Consider the following 24,055-nt stretch of genomic DNA (forward strand, 5'->3'; position numbering starts at 1 on the left):
ACAGTCCTTGCTCTTTTATTCTTGAAGATAAACTTAATAAAACCTTGTACTTTGTTCATTCATTTCCCTCACATCTCATCTCCTCATTCCCCAAGCCCACAAAATTAACTTTGTCCAAAGGGAAGCACAAATTGATAAAATAAAGATAGATAATAAACATTAGTGTTATAGATTTCTGCTATTTCTGTATCTTATGTTCACAATAAACAAATCCATGTGGTAATGTAATCTTACCTAAAGCTATGTTGACTGGTGTAGACAGCTGACCAGCTGTTATTTTATGTCATGTCAAAATACAGATTATCTGAATTCATAATATATATGAGGCTGCTTTTAAAAGTTATGCATATTGGAGAAGGGTGGGAATGGGGTACTTGGAGAATGACGTTTCTCATCCAATGGAACCAGGGGATTAAGTATCTCAGAATGAAGTGTGGTTCTCAATAGGTACTCCAACCTGCAGGTCAAGGAGTTCTCATGCTATGATGTCTGCCATACAGATGCAAATGATTCCTGGGATTTGAGGAAAGCACTGAGGAATTTTCATGACTCTTGTGAAAGAAAGATCAATGATCTCTTTGTGCTAAGCTTCTGTAACAGTTACTGTCACTACATAGTTTTCCACTATCAGGTCAAATTAGGACTCACCTCCATGATGCAATCTAACACTTTAAATGATTACCCCAGATCATAGTAATGAAATGTGACCCTGTGGGGTCCACTCCATTTCTTATCTATGGCTATGGCTCATAGACTGTAAATCTTAGCAACAAGAAATACAATTCCACCCTGGATTAGTTCTCCTTCAAAGAAAATTGTTAAAGTCTTGAGAAATTTGGTAAATTTAAGGAAGTAATCTCCAGGCTATAATTTGTGTTCAAAAAATAAATATCAGCTTTTGGCAACAAGAACATTTAAGTTAATTTGCCTGTAAAACAAATTCCCATAACCCGAGTATTATTTTCCAAATGACTTCAGTTTAAAATCAAATTGGGACTCTGTAGTAGGAGGGAAGATCTTCAAATTAGTTTTTAATTCAAAACGTTGGAGAAGTAAGAGATTAGGATAATGGCCAAGCCCTTTGTGTTCTAGCACGCGCTTTTTTTTTAAATTAAATCATAGCTGTGTACAATAATGCAATCATGAGGTACAATGTGCTGGTTCCATATACAGTCTGAAATATTTTCACCGAACTGGTTAACATAGCCTTCATGGCATTGTCTTAATTATTGTGTTCATTATAGGATTTATCCATCTCTAGGAGCTCCTCATCACTTTCATTTCCCCTTCCTCCATCCTCAGTCTAGGCCTTAAACTTTTGACTCCACATCTGCAGGTCTCACTACCCAGTCATTCCACCAGCTTCTTCTGAGGGAATACTTACAATGTCCAAAAGAGTTGGATTGCAATATTACTCTTCAGCCATAGGGGTTAGCAGCCAAAACAACTGAACATTTCTCACTTTCAGGTTTTAAATGATGTCAAACAAATGAAACCTACTTTGTCAATTTCTTGAGTTCAACATACGTATCCCTGGTTTAGCTGAAGCAAGGATAATTGTAAAAGATTAATGGGTGAGTGATGGTAACAGAAAAAAGATGAGAAAGAAAAGGGCAAAAGTCCTCTTCCACTAAGGGGTTTGCTGGAATGGTGCTGTGTACATAAAAACTTTCAGTGCCCAAATTTACCCTTAAGTTTCCTTTTTCAAGGTGTAACATAGGTCTAGGTCATGGGCCAATTTTCTTTTTTTTTTTTTAGAGACAGAGTCTCACATTGTCATCCTCGGTAGTACCCTGGCGTCACAGCTCATAGCAACATCCAGTTCTTGGGCTTAGGCGATTCTCTTGCCTCAGCCTCCCAAGTAGCTGGAACTACAGGCGCCCGCCACAACGCCCAGCTATATTTTTGTTGCAGTTTGGCTGGGGCTGGGTTCAAACCCGCCACCCTTGGTATATGGAGCTGGTGCCCTACATGGGCCAATTTTCAATGGCAATGATCCTTCAGTAACTTTTAGTGACTCCCCACATTACATGGTCAAGGCATGTAAGACTCTCCTTAAAGATCCAGTAAGTCTGAGCTGTGGCCTGCTTTTCTGACAAGTTGCCAGCTGGTGCTAATCCTGTTGGTGTGGGGATCACATTTTTGAGCAGGAAAGGCTAGCACTCTGGCATTCATTGAATCCATCTCATACATTCCTACTGCCACAAATTTGGCTCATACCACTCCTCTACTTCTTGATTTTCAACCTTTAAAATACTATCCTTCCTTTAGGATTTATCTCAGATACTATTTCCTTCATGGTGCCTTTCCTTATTTATGTCCACCCAGCCCAATACGTACATAGCAATGGAGAAAGGGGAACTACCCATCAGGAGGACTACCACTCACTGGTTGTTTAGAATGTGCGCTACTTAATACACATTATCCTTTAATTTTATTTTCTAGTTATTATTCCCATTTTATAATAAGGAATGGGAAACTTTGAGAGTTGAAGTAAATTTCCCAAGGTCACACAGCTAATAATCAGTAGAACAAGGAACTTAGGCTTTTTAAAAATTATAAAACACTATTCTGGCCCTCCTTTAATGGTTAGTCTGTACTTTTCCTATGCCTTTCAGAACATGCTTTGTGTTATAGTTCTTTGAATGTTTTGTCTTACCCTCTCTTCCCTCCAAATTACCCTATACCCAATAAATCGTAAGCTCCTTGAGGACAGACTTTATACCCCAGTCATTTTACAACTCTCCTCTGCCAAGATGTCACATGGTACCTTGTTCAATATTATAAATACTCCGGAAATGTGTATTGAACTGAACTCAGCTACAACTCCGGGGACAGTACAGACAGTCTCCAACTTCTGATGGTTTCACTTGGGATTTTCACCTGATGATGGTATGAAAAGGGGTACCATACTCCTCTCCATCAAGAAGCTGGGTAGTGGCAGTGAGTTGCAGCTCCTGTTCTGCCACACGTTTTTGACTAATAATGTTTTCAATTTTCAAGGGGTTTATTGGGAGGTAACCCTTTGAAAATTCTGTTCTGCGTGTCCTGTCTCTTTGTCTCTCGCCGCTTCTAACTTTTCTTCAGTGGATCACACCACCTCCACAGGTCTTAAAGGCCCCTGCCCCGGCACCAGGATGCCGGCCTGAGGTACAAAACAGTTCTTTCACCGACTAAGACCATCACGCGAGAAAACACTATAAAAAGAGACCTCACATATGGGTCTTCTGTTAATAGTTCTATGCATAACAGGTTACAATCCTGCTTTACAAACTACAGTTAAGAAATGGCAGTAAATCTAGAGATATACTGTTCAATACAGTAGCCATTAGTCATATGTAGCGATTTAAATGTAAATTTAAATTAGCTAAAGTGGAATATAATGAAAAATTCAGTGGCTCTATTGCATGGGTCACATTTCAAGTGCTCAATATTCTCATGTAGCTGGTGGCTGCATATTAGACAGCATAGCTACAGAACATTTTAGTTATCCCAGAAAGTTCTACCAAACAGTGCTGCTGTAAGTCAGACTTCAATTCAAATGCACCTCAGCCACTTACTGGGTGTGGCACTTACTAAATGTACCTCTTATAGGGTACATAAAACAAGTTACTTGATTTCTCTCAGATTGTTTCTGCCTTGTAAAATGGCAATGATAATGCCCCCACCTTACAGTGAAGTGAAGAAAATTAAGTGAGAGAGTATATATTTAAGGTCTGGCACATACTAAACATTAAACAAGTGTTAACACCCTTCTACTAACTCAACTGGGGATTTATGTGAATTTGCCTCAAAAGTGAAATAAGAACATTTGAGTAGTATGGCTCCTAGGCTATACCCTATTTATGGCTTGGAAGATGGTAGCTTTGCATTCCTCTTCTAACCTACTTTTTCTTACATAGAATACAAAGCAATTAAGATAAATCATTACTAAATAATGCTGGAGGTGCTTTTTGCTTGGATCATGTTCAGGAGACCATATTTGTCACTACCTTGAACTTTCCAAAATGAAAGAACCACACTTCCCCTTCTAACTGAAATGCCTCCTCCCAAAGCTTTCCTGAGTGCTTAATTACAGCTGGGTGCCCTACTCTTTGAACATTGCTTTCGGTAACACTGGAGCTGAACTGAAGAAAGACCATTTCTCTCTAAATCCATATTTTCCCACACTCAGAATGTTTTCTGTATTTTTCCTGTGGGGTTGGCATCTCCCAGGCCTGTTAAAGGTGAATTATTTGAGAAAAGTCTGAACTAAATCTGTTAAGGTGTTTGGGTTCCGTGAGCAGGAATGCAGAATACATATTTCCAACTTCAAGAAGAAGAATGCTTCAGGACTTTCGTCTCCCGTACAATTTAAGGCTTGGGAAATACACCAAAATCACATTCCTTGTTGAAAACAAAGTTCAAAAAATGTTGATTTGATAGAACAGTTCAAAGTGACAGATGGTGGATGGGCGATCTATCATTTTCCTTAGGATAAAGTCTGGCAGTCTTCAGAGGAACTGAGACAAGAAAGCCTTGTTTTGCTGTAGTTTAGCCCTGGGAACAGTTATAGCAACTACCCTTCTCTCTGCAGCTTTCCGGGTAGGGATTAAAAAGACAGTGATTCATCAGTGACTACTTTGAGCTGGCTCTAGGCCATGCCGCAATTCATGTTGACCAATTTTCACCTACGTGACATAAAAAGGGCAGGTTCCTAACACACTGAACATTAGTTTAAATGTTTAGTATTTGCCTGAGAATGTGGCCAGAGGTACTGTATTATGGGTATCTCTGTCTAAATAAAACAAATAATTGCAGATTTTAGAGCCTGAGGACAGAGAGTTGTTCTAGCAGTGAAATCGGAGTCTATCTTGTCAGATCTGTAATGAGGTCTTCCCTTTAGGCTGATTGATTTCATAAAGCTGAGGCAATTATCAAAAGCTAGCACAGTCTCCCTGCAGAAACCACTCCACTAGTTTTGAAGACTAGCTTGTCAGCTGGATCTGGTGAGAAGCTGAGGCTGAGCCAGCCCTTTCAGTAGGAATATTTCCTACATACCAAGAACACCAACTTCCTCTAATAGATTGTTAAGATGCCAGTAAATAAGCTGTAAACAAGGTTCAGCAAAATAATTTGACATGCTATGAGTGAAAACTGAAGTCCCTGTCAGATAAATCTGCATTCCACTGTAAGATACTTTGAAGAGGAGATTGAGAGCTGGAACTCTTTTGGTCTTTGGAGAGTTAATTTTATCAATTAATCCTAGAAAGATATTGATATCCATTAAGACTGATGCACTGCATGAATAACATTTGTATCTTTGCTTTGCCCAAAAAGTATACACTAATTTCACCAGATTTCCTTTCTTTGTTTATTCGGCCTTCATTAACTATTTATCCAATTGCTGTGCTACAATTTTAATTACCTTCCAATTAACCAATGATGAGCTTATAATTTAGCATTCCCTAAAGTCAGAACTACCCGAAATATGGTAAATCTTCATTTACATGTTCAAAATTTTATCCTCTATCCTGCCCCCCACTGCATTAATTTTGCTATACTGTATCATTAATGTTCTGGAGTTATGCTTTCTGGATCCCTAATCTTTTATCCCTGTATGGGCTAGTTTTTCAAGAATGATAAACAAACAGTCCTTGCTGTTGGCTGTGAAATTAAACATAGAGGAGAAAATAGAGATTCCTATAATATGCTAATGCATCTTTATAGATTCATACCTCCCCTATAACAATTCCACTTTCAAGAGCATCAATAAAAGATGTTGACAAGTGACTAATTCCTTTAGAGGAGTCCCTGCCTGAGCAGAAGTCAAATCTACTATTGAGATAGCTAAAATCTGCTCCTTGAGAAGACAGTGTGATTATAAAGAAAAAGGCTTACAAAAAATAATCTGCATTTGAAACAAGTTGCACCATTACTGTTGTATTAAAAAATAAGTAGGATCTTAATTTTGTTTCAGTTTAGAGTCTTACTGTGGTATTCAATACATAATGAAATGAATGAAACAATAAATCAGTATTGACAATAGTCCCTCCCTCTCTTTATTCATCTAATCCATTCAAACAATGTTGTGTACCTGGCAGCAGGCTAGGCTTAAGGATTTTAGGATTTGATAAGATAGTTTCTTTCCTTAAAGAGATAGCAAGCAGATCGGAAGGCAGATATATACACACAAAGTCTGTTCCAAATTATTACAACAGTTTCATAACTTGCAAGTTCCCCTAAGTACTCTTGGCTTCACTCATACAAAACTTCTCAAAATTCCTCAAATATGCTAAGCCTTGTTATGTCTCTGTACTTCTGTACATACCATTCTCTCTGCTTAAAATACAATTTTTCCCTCTCTCCACCTGCAGAGTTTTTATTCATTCTTCAAAACTCAGCTCTACTGTCACCTCTTCAGTGAAGTATTCCCTAAGTCCCAAGGCTCTTTACACAGGACTGCACAGAGACTTTAAAGAGCACTTACTGTGGGACCTCAGAGTCCATTCTGGATATGTGTGTGCGTGTGTGTGTCTGGGTAGGAGATTGTCACTATCTGATCTGTACCTTAGAAAGATCACGCTTATGGCAGGATGAAAGATGTGGTGGAGGTGAGAAGGCACCCTAGGCAGAAAGACCAGCTAGGATAAAACCAAAGTGATACAAGGGAGAGATGACAGTAGCATGAACTCTGACAGTGGCAGTGATATGGAAAGAAATGAATAAATTTCAGAGATGTTCATGAAGAATAATCATCTGCTTTTAGTGTATCTGATTAGATCTGGGAGTTGAGAGGACGATAGGAGTTTGGATGACTCCATTAAAAATTCTTAAGCCATAGTCCTGAAAATCCTGCAAGGTTTGTGGTCTTCAGTGAAAAAAAGCACAATCCATTAGAAACATACATATAAAGCTACGTTGCCAAATAAAACCTCTTCCAATCTCTATTTACCATAGTATAAAGGCTGCCAGGAAACAAAAGAAAACAAGACTTACACTTGACCTTTACTATGTACTCCTAACAAAACTTGTCAAAAGAATATTAATTCATCCAGAAAAAAATGAAGCACAATAGTCAAGAGGCAGGATAATATAGTATTGGGCTAAGGAGGGGAAAACCATTTTAATGGTTAATAACAGGGCTCAGACTTGGTTTATTTTGTCAATAGCACTCACTAACAAAAGTATCTCTGAAGGTCAGGAATACTTAATAAATTTCTTTACTTCCTCTCTTCATTCTTCTCCTTTCTTTTCTCCTTCCAAACAACTCCACAAAATGTTCGTATTAGAAAATTTTACATTTTAATAGCAGTTTTCTTTTGGTTATTATAGTATGTTGGATTAATCTGTCAATTCTCCTTTTAACAATACTCAAAGAAAGCTCGGAAAAATTAGTGCTATGTTGTTTTTCTCCCTGTCAAAGAATATAGCAATGTAATTGTCTCCTGGAGAAGAAGCACTCTAATCATCTTTAACTTTAAAGTAAATTCATTTTAGGACGATGCTCTGAGACAAACAACTGACAGAGCAAATCAGGGCTCCTAGGAGATTGCAAAGTGATAGATTGAGTTGAAGAGAATGCCACGGCCAAATTCAATTCTACCAACATTTTCAACTTAAGAGTGTCTCTGTAACAAAATAGCACTGTATGGGAGTTAGAATCATGTTACATTGTGGAAGATAGGACTTAAACACTGCACAGATTCCTTTTCTTTTTTAAAAGCAAGCCTGAAACAAAGTTTACTCAGAAAGAGAAAGATAGGTTTACAGAACAAGAGCCAGGTATAGGCTTATAGACCAAGACACATTTGACATAGACAGTAAAGGGGCCCTCATTGTCACCACAAAGAAATGGCAAGGAGCCCTACACACACTCTTAACACCTAAGAGTTATAGCCACCCCAGACACAGCAAGAGTACAACCCCTAAATAATAAAGGAAGCTCTTGTATTAGGCAAAGTCAGACAATAAACGCATAGTACCTTTCCAAAAGTGCCTTTGAGATGTCTTTAATAAGATCTAAACATGCTCTCAATCCTACAGATGTCACTGGAATGTTGGAAGGGATCTAAAAAGCCAAGGTGTTATTCTGATTCCAAAAATCATTTCCACTTTCATTCCATCCTTAACTGAATCCATCTCTACTTTCCATTCTGGTTGTTCCACTATCATTTTTTAGAACCACCTCCCTCCTTAGCTTGGGGAAACTCATCCTTTGGAGACAGATTTGGCTAGGTAAATATACAGGCATGGTAAATTTACAGACTTGCAATTTCCTAGAAATTGGATACTTGCGTGGGATAATGGGTGAAGTATAAAATGGAATAATAATGAACTAAGGCACTGAGTACCTGACCAAACAGCCTGGTCTCCTGGAAAGATGCCAATCATGACCATATAGTAGCATTCTATTTAAGGGGCCTTCCTTTGGGCTTCAGAAACACAATTGTTTTCTTTAGGTACACACGTGACTCAAATTTGGTTTTCTACAAAGCAAACAGAGGCAAAAGGAGCTCTCATTTTTTTTTTTTTTTTGCCAACTACCTACCTGCGTCAACCCAGTCTCTGACCTCAAAATTTGTTATGGGTGTTGTCCCGAGAGGAGATTGAGACTTTAAGGCAGCATGTCTCATCCCTGGCTACATATGAAAAACACCTGGGGAATTTAAAAAGTATGTAATACTAATGTCTGGACTCTATCCCTACAAATTCTGATATAACCGGTCAGAGCCTAAGCACCTAGTTTTTTAAGAAACCATCAGGTGATTCTAATGTACAGCTGGACTGAGAAATACTGCCATAAATGGTTTTCTAATTTAAGGCCAGTAAATTACTATTCACTTCTCAAAGTTTTTGTTTTTTCATTTGAAGCCAGATAACACTTAGAAGTTTATTTGCTCATCACCTATGCAATCTTCAGGGAACTGTATTGGTTGAGTGGTATAAATATGTCACACCTAAACTTGTCTAGGTTATAATGCTTTTAGGAAAAAGATGGGTCTCCCTTTTGGAAAGAAAGATTATAAGGTTTACTGACAAAAACAAAAAGAACCAGTCTTGGAAAAAAATTTAGGCAAAGTTTAATTATAGGATTAAGTTCTTTTCCTTGCTGTTAGAAAACCAACTAAAATACTTCAGAAATATTATGTCTGTTTTCTTATTCATCTCTAGAGAAAGATTCCAAACTGCCTTTGAGGATTAGCCTTGAATCTCACAGTCCTTGGGACTCCAAGCTAGACACTTCTGTCCTCAAGTAGATTAGTCACTTACCCCACTATGTGTACAGTATCACGAAGAATGGTGGGAAGCTACAACGTAATAAAAGCATGACTATGGAGAAAATAGAAAAAAAAAATCAATGAATGTTATTTGTCTATGTCACCTGTCACCTCAGTGATTCCACTGAACTTTAGAAAAGATCTCATAAAATGTTAGACATAATGGAAAAACAGGCCATAAAGGCACAGGTTCTGATCTTTGCTCTATCACAAACTTGGGTAATACTTGTGTGGTTCCCTCATCTGAAAAATGGTGGTTGAACTATATGATCTTCAAGCTCTGAGCCTAAGAAAAAAAAATAGCTTGCCCGGGCATGGTGGCTCACGCCTGTAATCACAGCACTTTGGGAGGCCAAGGTGGGAAGAATGCTTAAGCCAAAGAGTTTAAGACCAGCCTGAGCAAGAGCAAGACCCCATCTCTATAAAAAAAATAGAAAAATTATCTAGGCATTGTGGCTCATGGGGAAGCTACAGGGGAGACTGAGGCAGGCGGATCATTTCAACTTAGGAGTTTGAGGTTGCTGTGAGCTATAACGATGCCACTGTACTCTAGCCTGAGCAACAGATTGAGAGCCTGTTTTTTAAAAAAAAAAAGACTAGATGGATGACACCTATAGAAACCTGAAATAAAGGTTAATAATAAGAGTGGAAAAGGAAAAAAACAAAGTAAAAAAAAAAAGAGTGGAAAAGGAGAGAAGAGGAGCCCCTAGAAGGATTCTTTCCTACCACCACTTACACAAAACTTATTAAGCAGCCAGTAAATGATTTAATAGTGGTACAGTTAAGGCACCCTGAAAAAATTAAAGCATTTCCAACATTGCTCCCCCCAAAAAGTATCCTTAAGAACATTGCTAATTATAAACCAAAATCTTGTTAGGAAGCACAGGAAAGTTTTTTTTTTATTTTATTTTTAATGATGTTTAAATATATCTTCTAAGTAATTTGCCATCAATTAATACTATTTGGAGAACAAGTGTTGTGAAACTCAGAATAAGGATCTAATGCTGAAATGCTAACAGCATGTCCATAATGGTAGGAATAAATTACCCTAATTTACCAAAGCTTTGCTCACATATGAGACATTTCAAAACATCATGATGTAATGACAAAAATTCCTGTCTCCCTCTGCGAATGTTATAGGACTGCTGTTAAAGCCAAGCATGGTATTTGTGTACACATAAGAGCAGGCAACAATTACAATCTAGAGATATTTTAAATTTAATCTTTTTTATTTACTAGCATTGTTATACAGCAAGTAAGTATTCAAAAAACACTAATCAGTGTACATTATGCAACAATCAGACAGAATACTCCTAATCCTCTGTCATTCTTTTTCCTTGGCCCCTGGGTACTCATTAAAGGTTAATTTATTTAAATCTCTCGAACATTCATTTCAATCTACTTTAATAAACTAATGAATCTTTGGAACTTTGCCTAATCAGCTTATGGTTCCTATTTTAATACATCTACAAAATGTCTTTTTTTAAAGCTCGTTCTTAATAATTGTCTTCCTTCTTGAAGATAGGATTGTGCTTCAGTGACAACCTGATTTACGCATTTGGTGACACATTTACAACCTCACTGAACCCACAGGGAATGGCTGTAGCTTGTCTATTGCTTTTAAACATAGTTACATTTTAGAGGATAGTGAATTGATTTGTGTTTAGTAGGATAATAATCCTCCAAATTGAAATGGTCATTTTACAGTTTAGTAAGAGTGACAATTACATTAAAGCAAGGCTTCTAATAATTTTGGTGCTTGTCAAATGCTATGAGGACCTTACAGTGAAACAACTCCATTCTGGTCATTGTAAACCAGAGCAATGCATAGTACGTGCCATTTGGATTGGCAAAAATAAGTGAAGTCTAGAGAAGTCTGCAAATGAGTAGTACAATCTAAATGGAGTCTAAAATTGTCCCTTAACATCTATCCAACTGCCATCTTCAATCCATTTGGTTTAATGGCAACTTTGAGGAACACTTCACATAAATATTTTAAATTGAATGTTCTTAGGGTAGTGGCCAGCATTTCAGGGACTGTATGTCACTCTTTATACCAGAATGTCATGAATAAAAGTCTTAGAGCAATAGTACATTATTTCTAACTCATGCCCTAATAATATCTGACATTATTATAGAATATTACAGCTTACCAAGTGCTTCCATAACATCCCTATGATGGGGAAGATATTAATGTTGTTGGTTTGTAGATGAGGAAACTGTAGCTCAGACAAGCTTCTGTAAGGTCATAACATGAATGTGTGAAGGAGCTGGAATCCAGATTTTCTGGCTACAGATCTTTCCTCCTGTATCATGTTGCCTCACCTGTGGGGTTGGGTTAGGATAAATATTTTTACTGATGCATAGTTAACAACTTATGAAAAAAGTGTAGATGTTACCTCCAAGATGTCTTGAGAGGAAATAAATCAAATTGGTCTTAAACATTATACTAAATTATTCAACATAACTTCATAATATAGTGATTCACTGGAGTATAACATTATGTAAAATAGATGAAATTCTTAATCTTAAGTTTTGTTTTTATTTTCTATACAAATTAACAAAAATAATAAATTTATTCCTCACCCTTTATCTGAATTTCAGGTATTTACATTTCTAATAGAAGTATGCTCTTGACTCTAAGTTATAGTGGTAAATGTTTTCAAGTTGTCTTTTCCAAATAGTAATTCTAAGGAATTACCTTTCAGAGTTTATTGTTCATTCATTACATGTCTGTCCACCCATTCATTCATCCAAGCATCCAAATGACATTTACAGAGTGCCTACTTTAAGGGAAGCAACAAGACAGAGGTGGATTCTGCCTGAAGCTCTTGTTGCTGACTTACTTTCGTAGACCAAGATCCCCTTGAAGATGGGGATCTGTCATTCTGCACAGAATACAGCCAGTTCTATTTGCAGAAAATCACTTAAATACTTTTTTGACAGTGAGATTTCTGGCTCCCCCTGCCGCCCACATACCCCTCCAGACATATGTGAGTTAGGGGAAGAAACAGCAGAGTCGGCTTATCAAGTCTGACCTTTGGATAATGACTACAGTTCTCCCATCTGAGTTTGCTGCCGTTCTGCCTTGTGGTCAACAAAATGATTTGGCTCAAAATGGCAATTTATCTGTTGCTGCTTCTAAGATATCCTGTAGCAAGCTGCATTATTTTGTAAAAAATGGTTGCTTCTGCCCTTCAGCATAGAGGTGAACTGTATCACCAAATGTATTGTCTTGCCTGATTCAGTACAAAGTTGGGGCTTACAGACAAGATGCAGATAAATATGAAGCAGCTGCAAACGTGGAGATGTTCATTTATTGCTACCACTAAATAGGTGATTGATTTTGTTGTTTTAATAACAATAATAATTTATATTCAGAGATTATCTTTTCAACTTTCTTTTATGTCCAACTTTCAGCTACCTTGTGATGTGACCAGAAAAGGCATGATTATACAGCTAAAATATGGAGCTTTAAAGCTCAGAGAGGCTAAAGTGACTTGTTTAAAGTTCCATAGCAAGCTAGTAGCAGAGTTTGGTCTTTCAATTACCACTCCAGGGATTGGGCCACTCTACTAGGGCTCCTAGTGGACAGAAGAATTGCATTTTTAAGAATCACTAGGAGTCACAAAGAACTAAATTGTTGTCTTAGTATGTACTATTGTCTAATTATTTAGAAATGATTCCTTAGAAAGAAGTGAGGAAACCGCCATAGTAAGCAGGCAGTTCTGATCAAGAGACCTCTCTTTCAGGTGGATTGAGCCTTATCTGCAATGTTTCAAAACTGAACATTAATTCATCTCAAAAATGCAGAGTTTCAATAAACAAAAACAATCTTACAAATATTTTGTCTGTATTAGAATTACTTTTAGTTCTGCAGGAATGGACCTAATTATGTCATGATATATCTTTTATTCACAAATAATGAATGCCATCATTGACATTATTTGGGGGGCATTTCTGTGATTTATAGACTCCCTCTATAATATAAGAATATGGGATTGATGCATATTTGGTACAAAATATTTATTTGTTAGATGATATATTGTTGAAAGTCAAGAATTTATTTTAAAAATACAGAAGTCCTCTAACTTTTATTATCATTTATTATTTAGTTCTACAAAGTAGACATGCCCAATATTGTCTTAAGAAATGTTTTACTAAACACAATTACTTTTCTTCATCTTCCTAATCCTTTTCTTCTTCAACATTACCTGGGATTTTATTAACTGATTTCTCTAAACCTCTAGCTTCTTCCTTTTTCACTGTAACTAAACCACAAGCCTTATTACATACATACATTTTATTAAAATAAATGTCACTTTCATTGCTTTCTGAACCACAACAAATTTGTGGTCCAAGTCAATTCACCCACAGTAAAAAACCCTTTACCTTTCAAAAACATGTATTATGACACAATTAGGACCTTCATAAATAAGCCAGAAAATGACACATGTGGCTTAATTACCAACCCAAATAATTACTTTGAGAGCAAGGAAATAAATTAAATGGAACGTAGCCCAGTCATCCTAGAAAAAGGGATTATGGATAGGAGCTGATATAACTTTGGGAGAGGTCAAATATATATGAGAATGTTAATGAATAACAGACTTGGTGAAAGTAATTAAAAAAAACTGAAAAATGTTGACCACTATCCCCAAATCCACAACAGACTATTGAAAATGTCACATAAGGGCGGCGCCTGTGGCTCAAGGAGTAGGGCGCCTGACCCATATGCCGGAGGTGGCGGGTTCAAACCCAGCCCCGGCCAAAAACCACAAAAAAAAAAAAAAAAAAAGAAAATGTCACATAAAATATTTTAAACCTAAACCTCCCTAGAGACCAATGGGAATTTGCTGGTATAGTATATTTTCTAGCACAATATTGTGAAAAAAGGGTCTGAAAAACAAAACTTTACACTTTCTTTAATGGGCTACTTTTCTTCCCTTATCAGGAAGTCTTTCTTCCAAAAGTTGTACAATGAGTTCACCTTTTCACAGGGAAAAGATATTGTAAAGAAAAATTAAATTCATATAGCTCTCAAACCTCTCATTTTGGCCCATAGTTTCTGCCTCTTTCCCCATCAGAATCTACACCAGAGCACTAATAGGTAGCAAAATTGGCTGACAGAAGTGTAATTCTTTCTATTCCTTCCCTGCCCACCCTCTGGTAAAAGAATTAATGAGCAGCAAAATTACCCAAAATCATACAGCAGAATAGAGAATAAAGAATACCAAGGGTATGGATAACTCACAAACCAGATAATGAGCTCCAGAATAATCAAGATTTGACTTTAAGCTCAATTATTTCTTGCTGTACTTTTCTTTGGCGTCTTAAACACAGTTACAGAACTCGAGTTGATCTCTAAGTCCTCATTTGTAGGAATAGGGGCAGGGAGTGATGGCTAAACTTTGGCACTAGGATCATTGTTAGTAGCCTCTCTTGACACTCCATTATTTCCCTTGTCTTGGGCATCCAAAGGTGTTATTAACCTTTGTAGGAGCCCTAAACACTATAAAAGGTGGTTGAAAATTGGATTAGTATCTCTTGGTCCCTTGAACAATAATGAGTTGATTCATTAGGAGTCAACATTTCAGAAACATTAGTATATTGGGATATTGGCTAATTGCCTTTTAGAAATTAGGAATCATATTTCCCTTTCAACGCACATGCCAGACTTCAGCTGTAAGGTTCCATTACATTCACTTAAAATGCTTCCCTTTGATTTTGCTGTGAAGTTTTCTTCCTTTTCATTTCTTAATGTACTGGGGCCTCTGCATAAAACTTTTATTTATCCCCTACTATTAAATAGGTGATCTCATCTTTATAATTTGTCAATTTATAACACACTTCCTGTTATAGCTACTCTGTCCAGATCCAGATTCATTTCTCAACTCCAAGTTCTAAAACTTGGTATCTTCCTTGGTGCATAAACCACTAATTATATCTCAATCTCAGGGATCTTATACTTCCTTGTAAAACTTTGCTCATTCCATTTCCTATGGTCTGAATGTTTGTGCCTCATCCTCTATTCATACATTGAAATATAACACCCATGGTGATGTTATTAAAAGGTAGGGCCTTTGAGAAGTAATTAGGCTCAGATCTTTCAAGAATGAAATTAGTGCCCTTATAAAAGAGGCCTGAGGGAGCTTATTTCTTCCTTCTGCCATGTGAGGACACATAGAAGGCACCATCTATTGCAGTAGAAAGCCCTCATCAAATACCAAATCTGCTGCCACCATCATCTTGGACTTCTCAGCCTCCAGAACTGTGAGAAATAAATTTCTGCTTATAAATTACCTAGTCTATCATATTTTGTTATAGCAACCCAAACAGACTAAGACACCACTACCGTGATGGTTTCAAGGCAGCTTTGGAATTCAAAACTGATTTTTCATATTTTCAAAAATGTTGTTAATAACTAATCCCAAGAATAAAGGGAAAACACTTACCAATTCTGGAAGAACATCTAAGCTGAATGTGGTAGAAGGGCAGGAAATAAAGATACAGTATTTCTAAATTCACAGAAAAGTAACTTCCTAGAGAAGATGTCTGAGACAGTGTCAATGACTAAGTATTCCTTGTGACTATGCCAATACCATTTACACCTTTTCCCCACCCTTGGTGCCCTTTCTATGTTTTACCTTTATTTCTTTTACTTTTATAATTGTTTCCAAGTCATACTGTATAAGTAAAGTTTTTTCTCTTAAGTTAATAGCATCTTGTCTACTCAACCCTCACCCCCACCCCTGGCACAAGTGTGGGCATACACACATTCACACACTGCAGTATGTCATATCAAACTGTGAATTCCACAGATAGTCAATACATGCCTGGTGACATACTTTACAATGGTCCTCTTCCCAGTATCAACTCTTTCTCTTTCTACCACTCCTTATTCTCATGTAATTAGAGACTGAAGCAGACATAGTGAATGGAGTTACTTGCTCCTTCACTTAGGGAGCAATGTCAATGTCAAAACCCAAAGCAAAGTCTACTCTGTGATGACAATGATTGTTCCTGCTTGCAGTTAAAAGAAATAAGAGGAAAACAACATTGGAAATGTTTAACTTCAAGGCTACTACTGTAAAGTAAAAAGCAATTTTTATCAGAAACAAGTAAGCCATAATTTGCTGTACATCAACTGCAGTGCTATGTTCAACTAGTAAAGTTCACATAGACACAATGGTGTCTGTTGTAGGCAATTCCTTCTACCAGACTGGGCAGGAGGTGGACTCAGAACACGCTGTCATTTAAATAAAGGATGCTATGGATTACAGTAGATGGAACCAGCAAAGCTCTTTCTCTAGTGTGCAAAGTTAGGCTAATAATTAACCCTTGTTAGCAGAAAAAAAAAAATTGTAACCTGTAACACCAGCAGCCTATAGTACACTTTCTTACTTCATTCAAACCTTACCACTGCTAGGGAACATTGTCACTGTTAATACTCTCAAGTGTGAATGAGTAGAGAACTGTTACCTATGAGTTACTAAAAAAGCATCTTCCACTTAATTTCAAAGCAATTTAATACCATGCACTAGCAAAAGTAAATAAAAATGAATAAGTACTGCATAATTCCATAAATATTTGTATGAATTCTTGAGCAAAAGAAGAACAATGAGTGGACAACAGAATGCGAAAATACTAATGATTCATTATAAAGATTTTAAAAGAAATCATTCCAAGGCAGCAAACTAAAATGTAACTTTTATCATCATTAGAACTTGAGTTCTCCTTTTAGAATTACCACTGACTCACTAAGTAGCTTTCTGCAAATCATTCAATCAGATTTAATGGTCATGGTAATTATACCAAAATAAGCCTAATGAGGTCCAAGGACTAAGAGAACCTAGTTAACTAACTCTTCAGATGGAGTCCAAGATAAAAACTACCAACATAAAATAGCACTTTACAGATTATAAAGATATTTCATGTCATTTCATATTTACAAAGGTATTCATAACATTTCATGGAGGTAGGAGGTGCCTGTGGCTCAAAGGAGCAGGGCGCTGGCCCCATATGCTGGAGGTGGCAGGTTCAAACCCACCTGGTAAAAAAAAAAAAAAAAAAACTGCAAAAAAATAAATAAAACACATTTCATGGAGGTTAAGAGTTGGTATTATTATTACTTTCTTTTAAAAATGAGAAAACTGAGGTTTAAAGAGTTTAATTTGCCCAATATAGCTTATCAGGTATTAAACTTGTCTCAAGACTCCAAATTTAGTGTTCTAGCACATAGTGCACAGGGCCTAACACATATGGGTGCTCAATTAGTATCTATTGAGAGAAGTAATGAATAAATATATCATACTACCTCCCCTAACTATACTTGACTTAATATTACTTATTTGCAAACATTCCTATAGCTACATTCCAGAGTAGATGATAAGGTCATCTCCTTTCCATTGTAAGGAAAGAAAAAATTATTGTGAAGATTAATTCTGCCATGTATTTTAGTAGTATGATACCCATGAGCTAAAGAATAAGATATTCAGTGCCCAGCTGCTGTCAAGTTTAGAAAATACTTGGTAAAAATTTTGTAGGGTGTTTAAAAACGATGGACTGACTGCTTATCATTATTTTTGTGGGGAGGGACCCAAGAAAGGCTGCATAAGGAAAAAACAGAAAAGTAGATTAGAGTTTGGAAAGGTATTTGAACTTTTGACATCCAATTAAACAATGACTCTTAATTGTTGGGCCTTACATTCGTTCACAGAAAAGAAAGAAGTGTTGGAGTTGGCAGGGACTTTGGCAGTCATCTAGTCTAATTGCCATCTCTCTCTCCCCACAATTGCTACTACTTTGCTGGAAGTAACAGCTAATTAATGGCAGATCCAGGACGAGACCCTACTCTCCTTTGTAGGCAGAATGGGGACCGAAGACCCCATTCTTGGAAAGGGAAAACACCCCCAGAAAAGGAAAAAACAGGGAAATAAGCTGAGTAAGGTAAAATAAAAAGTTTAGCTAGTTTACTTTTAAACCAGCAGGTAAGTTAATTATCTGAGCAGTACCTGCTTTTGCTATAAGCCTGGCCTATAAGGGATACAGCTTGCAAACAGCCCTTTTTGGTCTGCAAACACTCTGGAGAAGAGAATGGCCGGAAGCTCAGTGCAAGGCCTGGGGAGGAAATAAAGCAGGCCGTCCTTTGCCTAGTCAACAGTCAAAGCAAAAACCCATTGCATTTCTACTATGGCCAGGGCAGAGATAAAGGGAACTGCTAGAGCCCTGAAATATGGGTAGGGGGCTTGTACCCTAATCAACAGAAGAAGATGTCTCTAGGAGATCAGAGGAAAATTCCTCTGTTCCACCAATTCTTCAGAGCAGACTGAGGCTGTGGTGTCTGCTCCCCAGAGAACTAAAGGGGATTCACCTCCCCTAAGGAATCTGCGTGTGTGACCACAGACAGCAGGCTGCCCCCTCAGGTTTTGGATTTCTCAAGGCTGCTCAGACCTTAAAGTTAATGATTATAGATAGAATAAGAACTAATATGCTTACTTAAACTGAGAAGTTTTTGTGCCCTTTCTCAGCTTACCCTCTGGGCTAAATGAGATAATAGCCTTCAATAAAAGCTGAGTGGACAAATACTCAGGGCCACATGCTGGAACCCCATAAGCTAGTGGTGGTCCCCTATGTTCCCACCTTTGAAAACTCTGTTCTGCATATCCTGTCTCTTTATCTCTTGCAGCTTTTAACTTCTCTTTTCTTCAATTGTTCACTGCCAGATCCACAGGTCTTAAAGGACCCTGCCCCTGGGGCGGGACCCCAGCATCCTTACTAAAAGAACTCTTCGTGGGAGTGGCTGGGGATTTGTATCCTCTCTATAGGTGGTACCAAAGTGATTTCTTATAGCCTAAAGTCCTTCTCTAACTAAGGCGACCACCATATAGTCCTACTTGAGAACATATGATTCCCTTACAGTACAGCTTAAATGGTAACAGACTGTATTATGGTTAAATAGTTCTGCAGTCTACCCAGAAAGCCAGAGTAGTAGAGTAGAACGAGGGATCTAGAGTCAAAGTGTATAGCATGGCAATCCTGCCCTGCCACTTGCTGACTATACAGCTTTGGGCAAGATAATTCACTCCTTAAACATTAATATCTTTGTCTGCAAACAGGGATATATCTACTTCACAGAACTTTTGCAGTACTTATATGAGATAAACTAAGTAAAACGTAGTCAACAAGGATCTGACATATAGCAAAATACTCAGGAAAATTAGTTACCTTTTGCTCACTTTTTCTTACTTGTAGTTGTCCCACATACCTGACACAACACTAACGAAGTGAACCATGAATGATCAATTAATGGGTATTCACTGGGTGATTATTACATGCTAGGTTCTAAAAATACAATAGTGAACAAAAAATCCCTACCCTTATGGACCTTACATTCTAGTAGCAGACATAGAAAATAAACAAAATAAATAAGTAAAATATATAGTATATCAAAGATCAAGTGCTCTGCCCAAATGCAAGAAGTAGATTAGGTGTATTCACAAAAGCTGTGACCTTATTTTCCTCACTTGTTTTCTAAAGAGCTAAGATGACAAAGAGCTAAGACTTCTTTACACAGCTCTTTCTAATCTTGGGATGTGAAGGTAAATGGCATAGAATATAGACAGATGAGTTACATGTGTGAATAGGTTAGAACTGTTTCTGGTAATTGAATTAATAGGAGAACAAGTTCCAATATGAGCCATAAAACGGGAATTAAAAAATGTAAATGTAATCAAGAGCACCATAAATTAGGCATAGAGGAAAGCATAAGCAACTTTGAAAAGAAATTTCAAAATTTGTAACACCTGAAAAGGTCTCAGAGCTCTGCCACTCATTGTAGCAGGAAAGATGTATCCCAAAATCTGGCAGATGGGATTGGTAGGATAGTAAATAGCCTTGCAAGAGTATAAAACCTTCTGGGAAAAGGGCCTCATAAGCACCTCTCTTTCATTTGTATTCTCCAAGCACTTAATGGTCTCTTGTTGCGCTATGAAGTATATACATTTTCATTTTGTATAGTCTGTCACTCACAAAATAGAGAACTAAACTACTAATTTTCTATCTCTCTTTGCACATTATAGGATACACATTTATGGTGGGCTCCTACTTGCCCTTGTGTGTGATATAAAGATCAGTTAAGTTTATGGTTGTTTTTAATTAGCTAAGGCTGGTCAATAGTTTCTTTAAAATCTTCTGGCCTTAGGAGTGAGTTCCTGTTATGTTTCTATTGACCAACGACAAATGGTAATAAAGCTGACAAAAGGACCAAGTGACAATGTTCATGAGATTTTTATTAAGCTTATTAACAGAGACATACTGCTTTATTTACTTGAAGATATCAGAAAATTACAATTTGTTTCATCTTGGTGGTAGCTACACTAGCTGTTCCATTACAGTAGAGGAGTTGATTTATGTGCAGCTGTTGAAAACACAATGAACCAGTCACTGCAATTTTAACAAGTGTTGATGCTGGCATATCCACTTCAGATGACATCTATAATACTGTCATGAGGAAAGTTTACAGTATACTACCTAAAGTAATGATGCTAGTTCCACATTGGCCAAAATTGGTGTCACTGCTATTGTGCTGGATTTTACTGGGGTACTGATGAAAATCTACTCTTTCATGGTCCTTAAAACAAGGCAAAGGCATATGTCCAGGAGTGCTTTTTTTTTTTTTTTTTGTCCAAAAGTAAGCTTTTTACCACCTGGACTGGGATAAAATGAAATTTGTATTGATTGTCCACAATTAAAGTCAATCCTTATATTTTTCTCCCTCTTCTAATTCTTTATGTATTAAAATTGTGAGTAGAACGATTTACAAAGAATGTCACGGTTACTGTTAGGAAGAGTGTACATTTTTTATTAAAAGTAAAAGTTAATTCTCCCAAGAAGGTTACAAAATGTGTGTCTTGCTTGTGTTTGGGGACATGCAGACAAGATGTAAACAAGTAGCTATAATACAATGTAATATTTTAAAAGTGTTAAAATATGAGGATGATTGGAAGTAGAGACATCTGAGCAAAAGGGTAAAACAGAACTTTCTAGCACTTGTCTCCCCACAGAAATATCAATTTGAACAACTATCTATGTGTGAACATACACAAGCATGGATAAAAAAAGGTTAGAGATTATAGCACTTGGATGGAACACAGAAATAAAGACTTACTGAAGAGGGTAGGAAGGACAGTTTTACCTTCTCTGCATCACCTCTCTGCCAACCCCAGGGGGCAGTGTGTTAAGAGATAACCTCCACTTGGTAGAAGGAAAGTGAAGAGAGCACCAGACTAGGCCTTGGATCTCAATACCAGGATGCCCAGAAAAACCCACTGCTGGGTAGGCCCCCATGGACCCAGACTCTGGACTAGTACCCATGAAATGAACCTCCAGGTCCATCAAAGCACAGGATAGCTCCCAGAGACTCAGTCTGCAGCCCCAATTTGCAAACTCAGTCTCTAGGCCAACCCCAGGTCCAGGCCAGCCTTAAGCTCTGGGCTTCAGCCTGCTCCCAGAACCAGATTGGCCCCCATTGCTCCTGGCTGTAGGTCCACCCCAACATTAGACCAGCCCCCATAGTTTTAGTTATCAGACCAGCACCCCCTGGCTCTAGGACCACCCAGCGCCAGGCTAGCCCATGCATCTCCAGGCTCCAGGCCAATCCCAGGTTTCAGACCAGCCCAAAGCAAAGGTAGCCCACACCATCTCAGGCTTCATGCCCACTCCAATGTCAAGTTGGTGCCATTGGCCTCAGGCATTAGGCCAGCAACAACAGACCCAGTTTCCAGGCTTATTTAATAACAGGCCTGTCTCTGTAGTCCCACCCTCCAAGGCCAGCCCTTGTGGCTCAGTGCTCCTCCACCAGATGAAGAATCTAGGCCCAGCGCAGTAGAAGTCAGTGCTAGGCTGCCCCCTGCCCCCAACTCCGACCCAGCTTCCAGGCCAGTACCCACATAGGCCCAGAGTCCATATAAGCTCCTATAGCTCCAGGGACTAGGTCAGCCCCGTGACACCATACACTTACACATTCACTATGAAAAATAAATAAATTCTATGGGAGAAACTTATATGCATATACAAGAGAATAAAATTAGACCTTTATCTTACAAAATATAGAAAAATCAATTTATGATAGATTACATCATTAAATGTAGTACATAAAACTGTAAAACTACTAGAAGAAAACATAGGGGTAAAGATCCATGACATGGTCTGGCCAATGATTTTGTGGATATGGCCCCAAAGCAAAGGCAACGAAAGCAAAAATAGAAAAAAATGGGATTACATTAAACTAAAAAGCTTTGGCATAGCAAAGGAAACAATAGAATGAGGAGACAATATATAGAATGGGAGAAAATATTTGTAAACCACATATGTGATAAGGAATTAGTATGTAAAATACAAAAGGAACTCAAATAATTCAGTATGAAAAAAATTAATTTAAAAGTGGAGAAAGGACCTGAATAGACATTTCTCATATTTCTCCACATGGAAGAAGCCCAAGTGCCCACTGACCCACGAATGGATTAATAAATTGTGGTATATGTACACCATGGAATATTATGCAGCCTTAAAGAAAGATGGAGACTTTACCTCTTTCATATTTACATGGATGGAGCTGGAACATACTCTTCTTAGCAAAGTATCTCAAGAATGGAAGAAAAAGTATCCAATGTACTCAGCCCTATGATGAAAGCAATTTATACCTTTCATATGAAAGCTATAACCCAATTATAGCCCAAGAATATGGGGAAAGGGGAGAGGGAGGGGAAGGGAGGGGGGAGGATGAGTGGAGGGAGGGTAATCAGTGGGACCACACCACGGTGCATCTTACAAGGGTACATGTGAAATTTACTAAATGTCTTAACACAATAACTAAGAAATGCCATGAAGGCTATGTTAACCAGTTTGATGAAAATATTTTAAATTGTATATAAAACCAGCACATTGTACCCCATGATTGCATTAATGTACACAGCTATGATTCAATAAAAAAAAAAAAGAAAAAAAAAGTGGCTAATAGGTATCTGAAAAGATGCTCAACATTATTCATTTGGGAAATGCCAATTAAAACCACAATCACCTCATACCTGTTAGAATGGCTATTATCAAAAAGATGAAAACCAGGTGCTAATGGAAATGTACATTAGTTCAGCCATTAATAAAAACAGTATGGCGGTTCCTCATAATATTTAAAATAGAACTACCATATGATCCAGTAATCTTACTATAATGAAATAAGTATATCTTAGAGATATCTGCACTTCCATGTTCATTTCAGCATTATTCACAATAGCCAAAATACAGAAATCAACCTAAGTGTCCATCAATGCATGAATAAAGAATATGTGTTATAAATGCATGATGGAATACTATTCAGCCTTAGAAAAGAAAGAAATCCTATCATTTACAACAATATGGATGATATTGCAGGACATTGTTAAGCAAAACAAGCTAGGCACAGAAAGTCAAATACCACATGATTTCACTTATGTGTGAGATCTAAACAATTGTTGTAAAAAAAGTTAAACTTGTGGAAGCAGAGAGTAGAATGGCTGTCAGTAGGAGCTGGGTGGGGGCTTTGAGGAGATTATGGTCAAAGGATATGAAATTTCAATTAAACAGGAAGAATAAATGCAAGAAATCTATCAGCTAACACAGTGATTATAGTTACATTAATGTATTCTTGAAAATCAGTAGGACAGTACATTTTAAGTGTTCTCACTGCAGAACAATGTTTTGTATCAGAGGTAATGTGTATGTTAATTAGCTCGATTTAGCTATTTCGCAATGTGTGC

The 24,055-nt window shown here is 37.4% G+C and overlaps 1 protein-coding gene across 7 annotated transcripts in view; it reads right to left on the reverse strand.

Annotated features, from left to right (window-relative positions):
• ENOX2 (ecto-NOX disulfide-thiol exchanger 2) overlaps window positions 1–24,055 on the reverse strand; it is a 333,450-nt gene that overhangs the window by 204,842 nt on the left and 104,553 nt on the right. Inside the window, exon 1 of one of the 7 annotated variants that reach the window (XM_053580560.1) lies at window positions 11,414–11,472. The exons of the other annotated variants lie outside the window; for them this stretch is intronic. Within the exon in view, the coding sequence (XP_053436535.1) occupies window positions 11,414–11,426 (13 nt within the window). The 5' untranslated portion in view covers window positions 11,427–11,472. Of the gene's footprint in view, window positions 1–11,413; window positions 11,473–24,055 lie in introns of those variants that run through there. 7 annotated transcript variants of the gene reach the window in all.

The sequence above is a fragment of the Nycticebus coucang genome, chromosome X, assembly GCF_027406575.1.
Source record: "Nycticebus coucang isolate mNycCou1 chromosome X, mNycCou1.pri, whole genome shotgun sequence".
In the NCBI taxonomy this organism is placed as follows: Eukaryota; Metazoa; Chordata; class Mammalia; order Primates; family Lorisidae; genus Nycticebus; species Nycticebus coucang.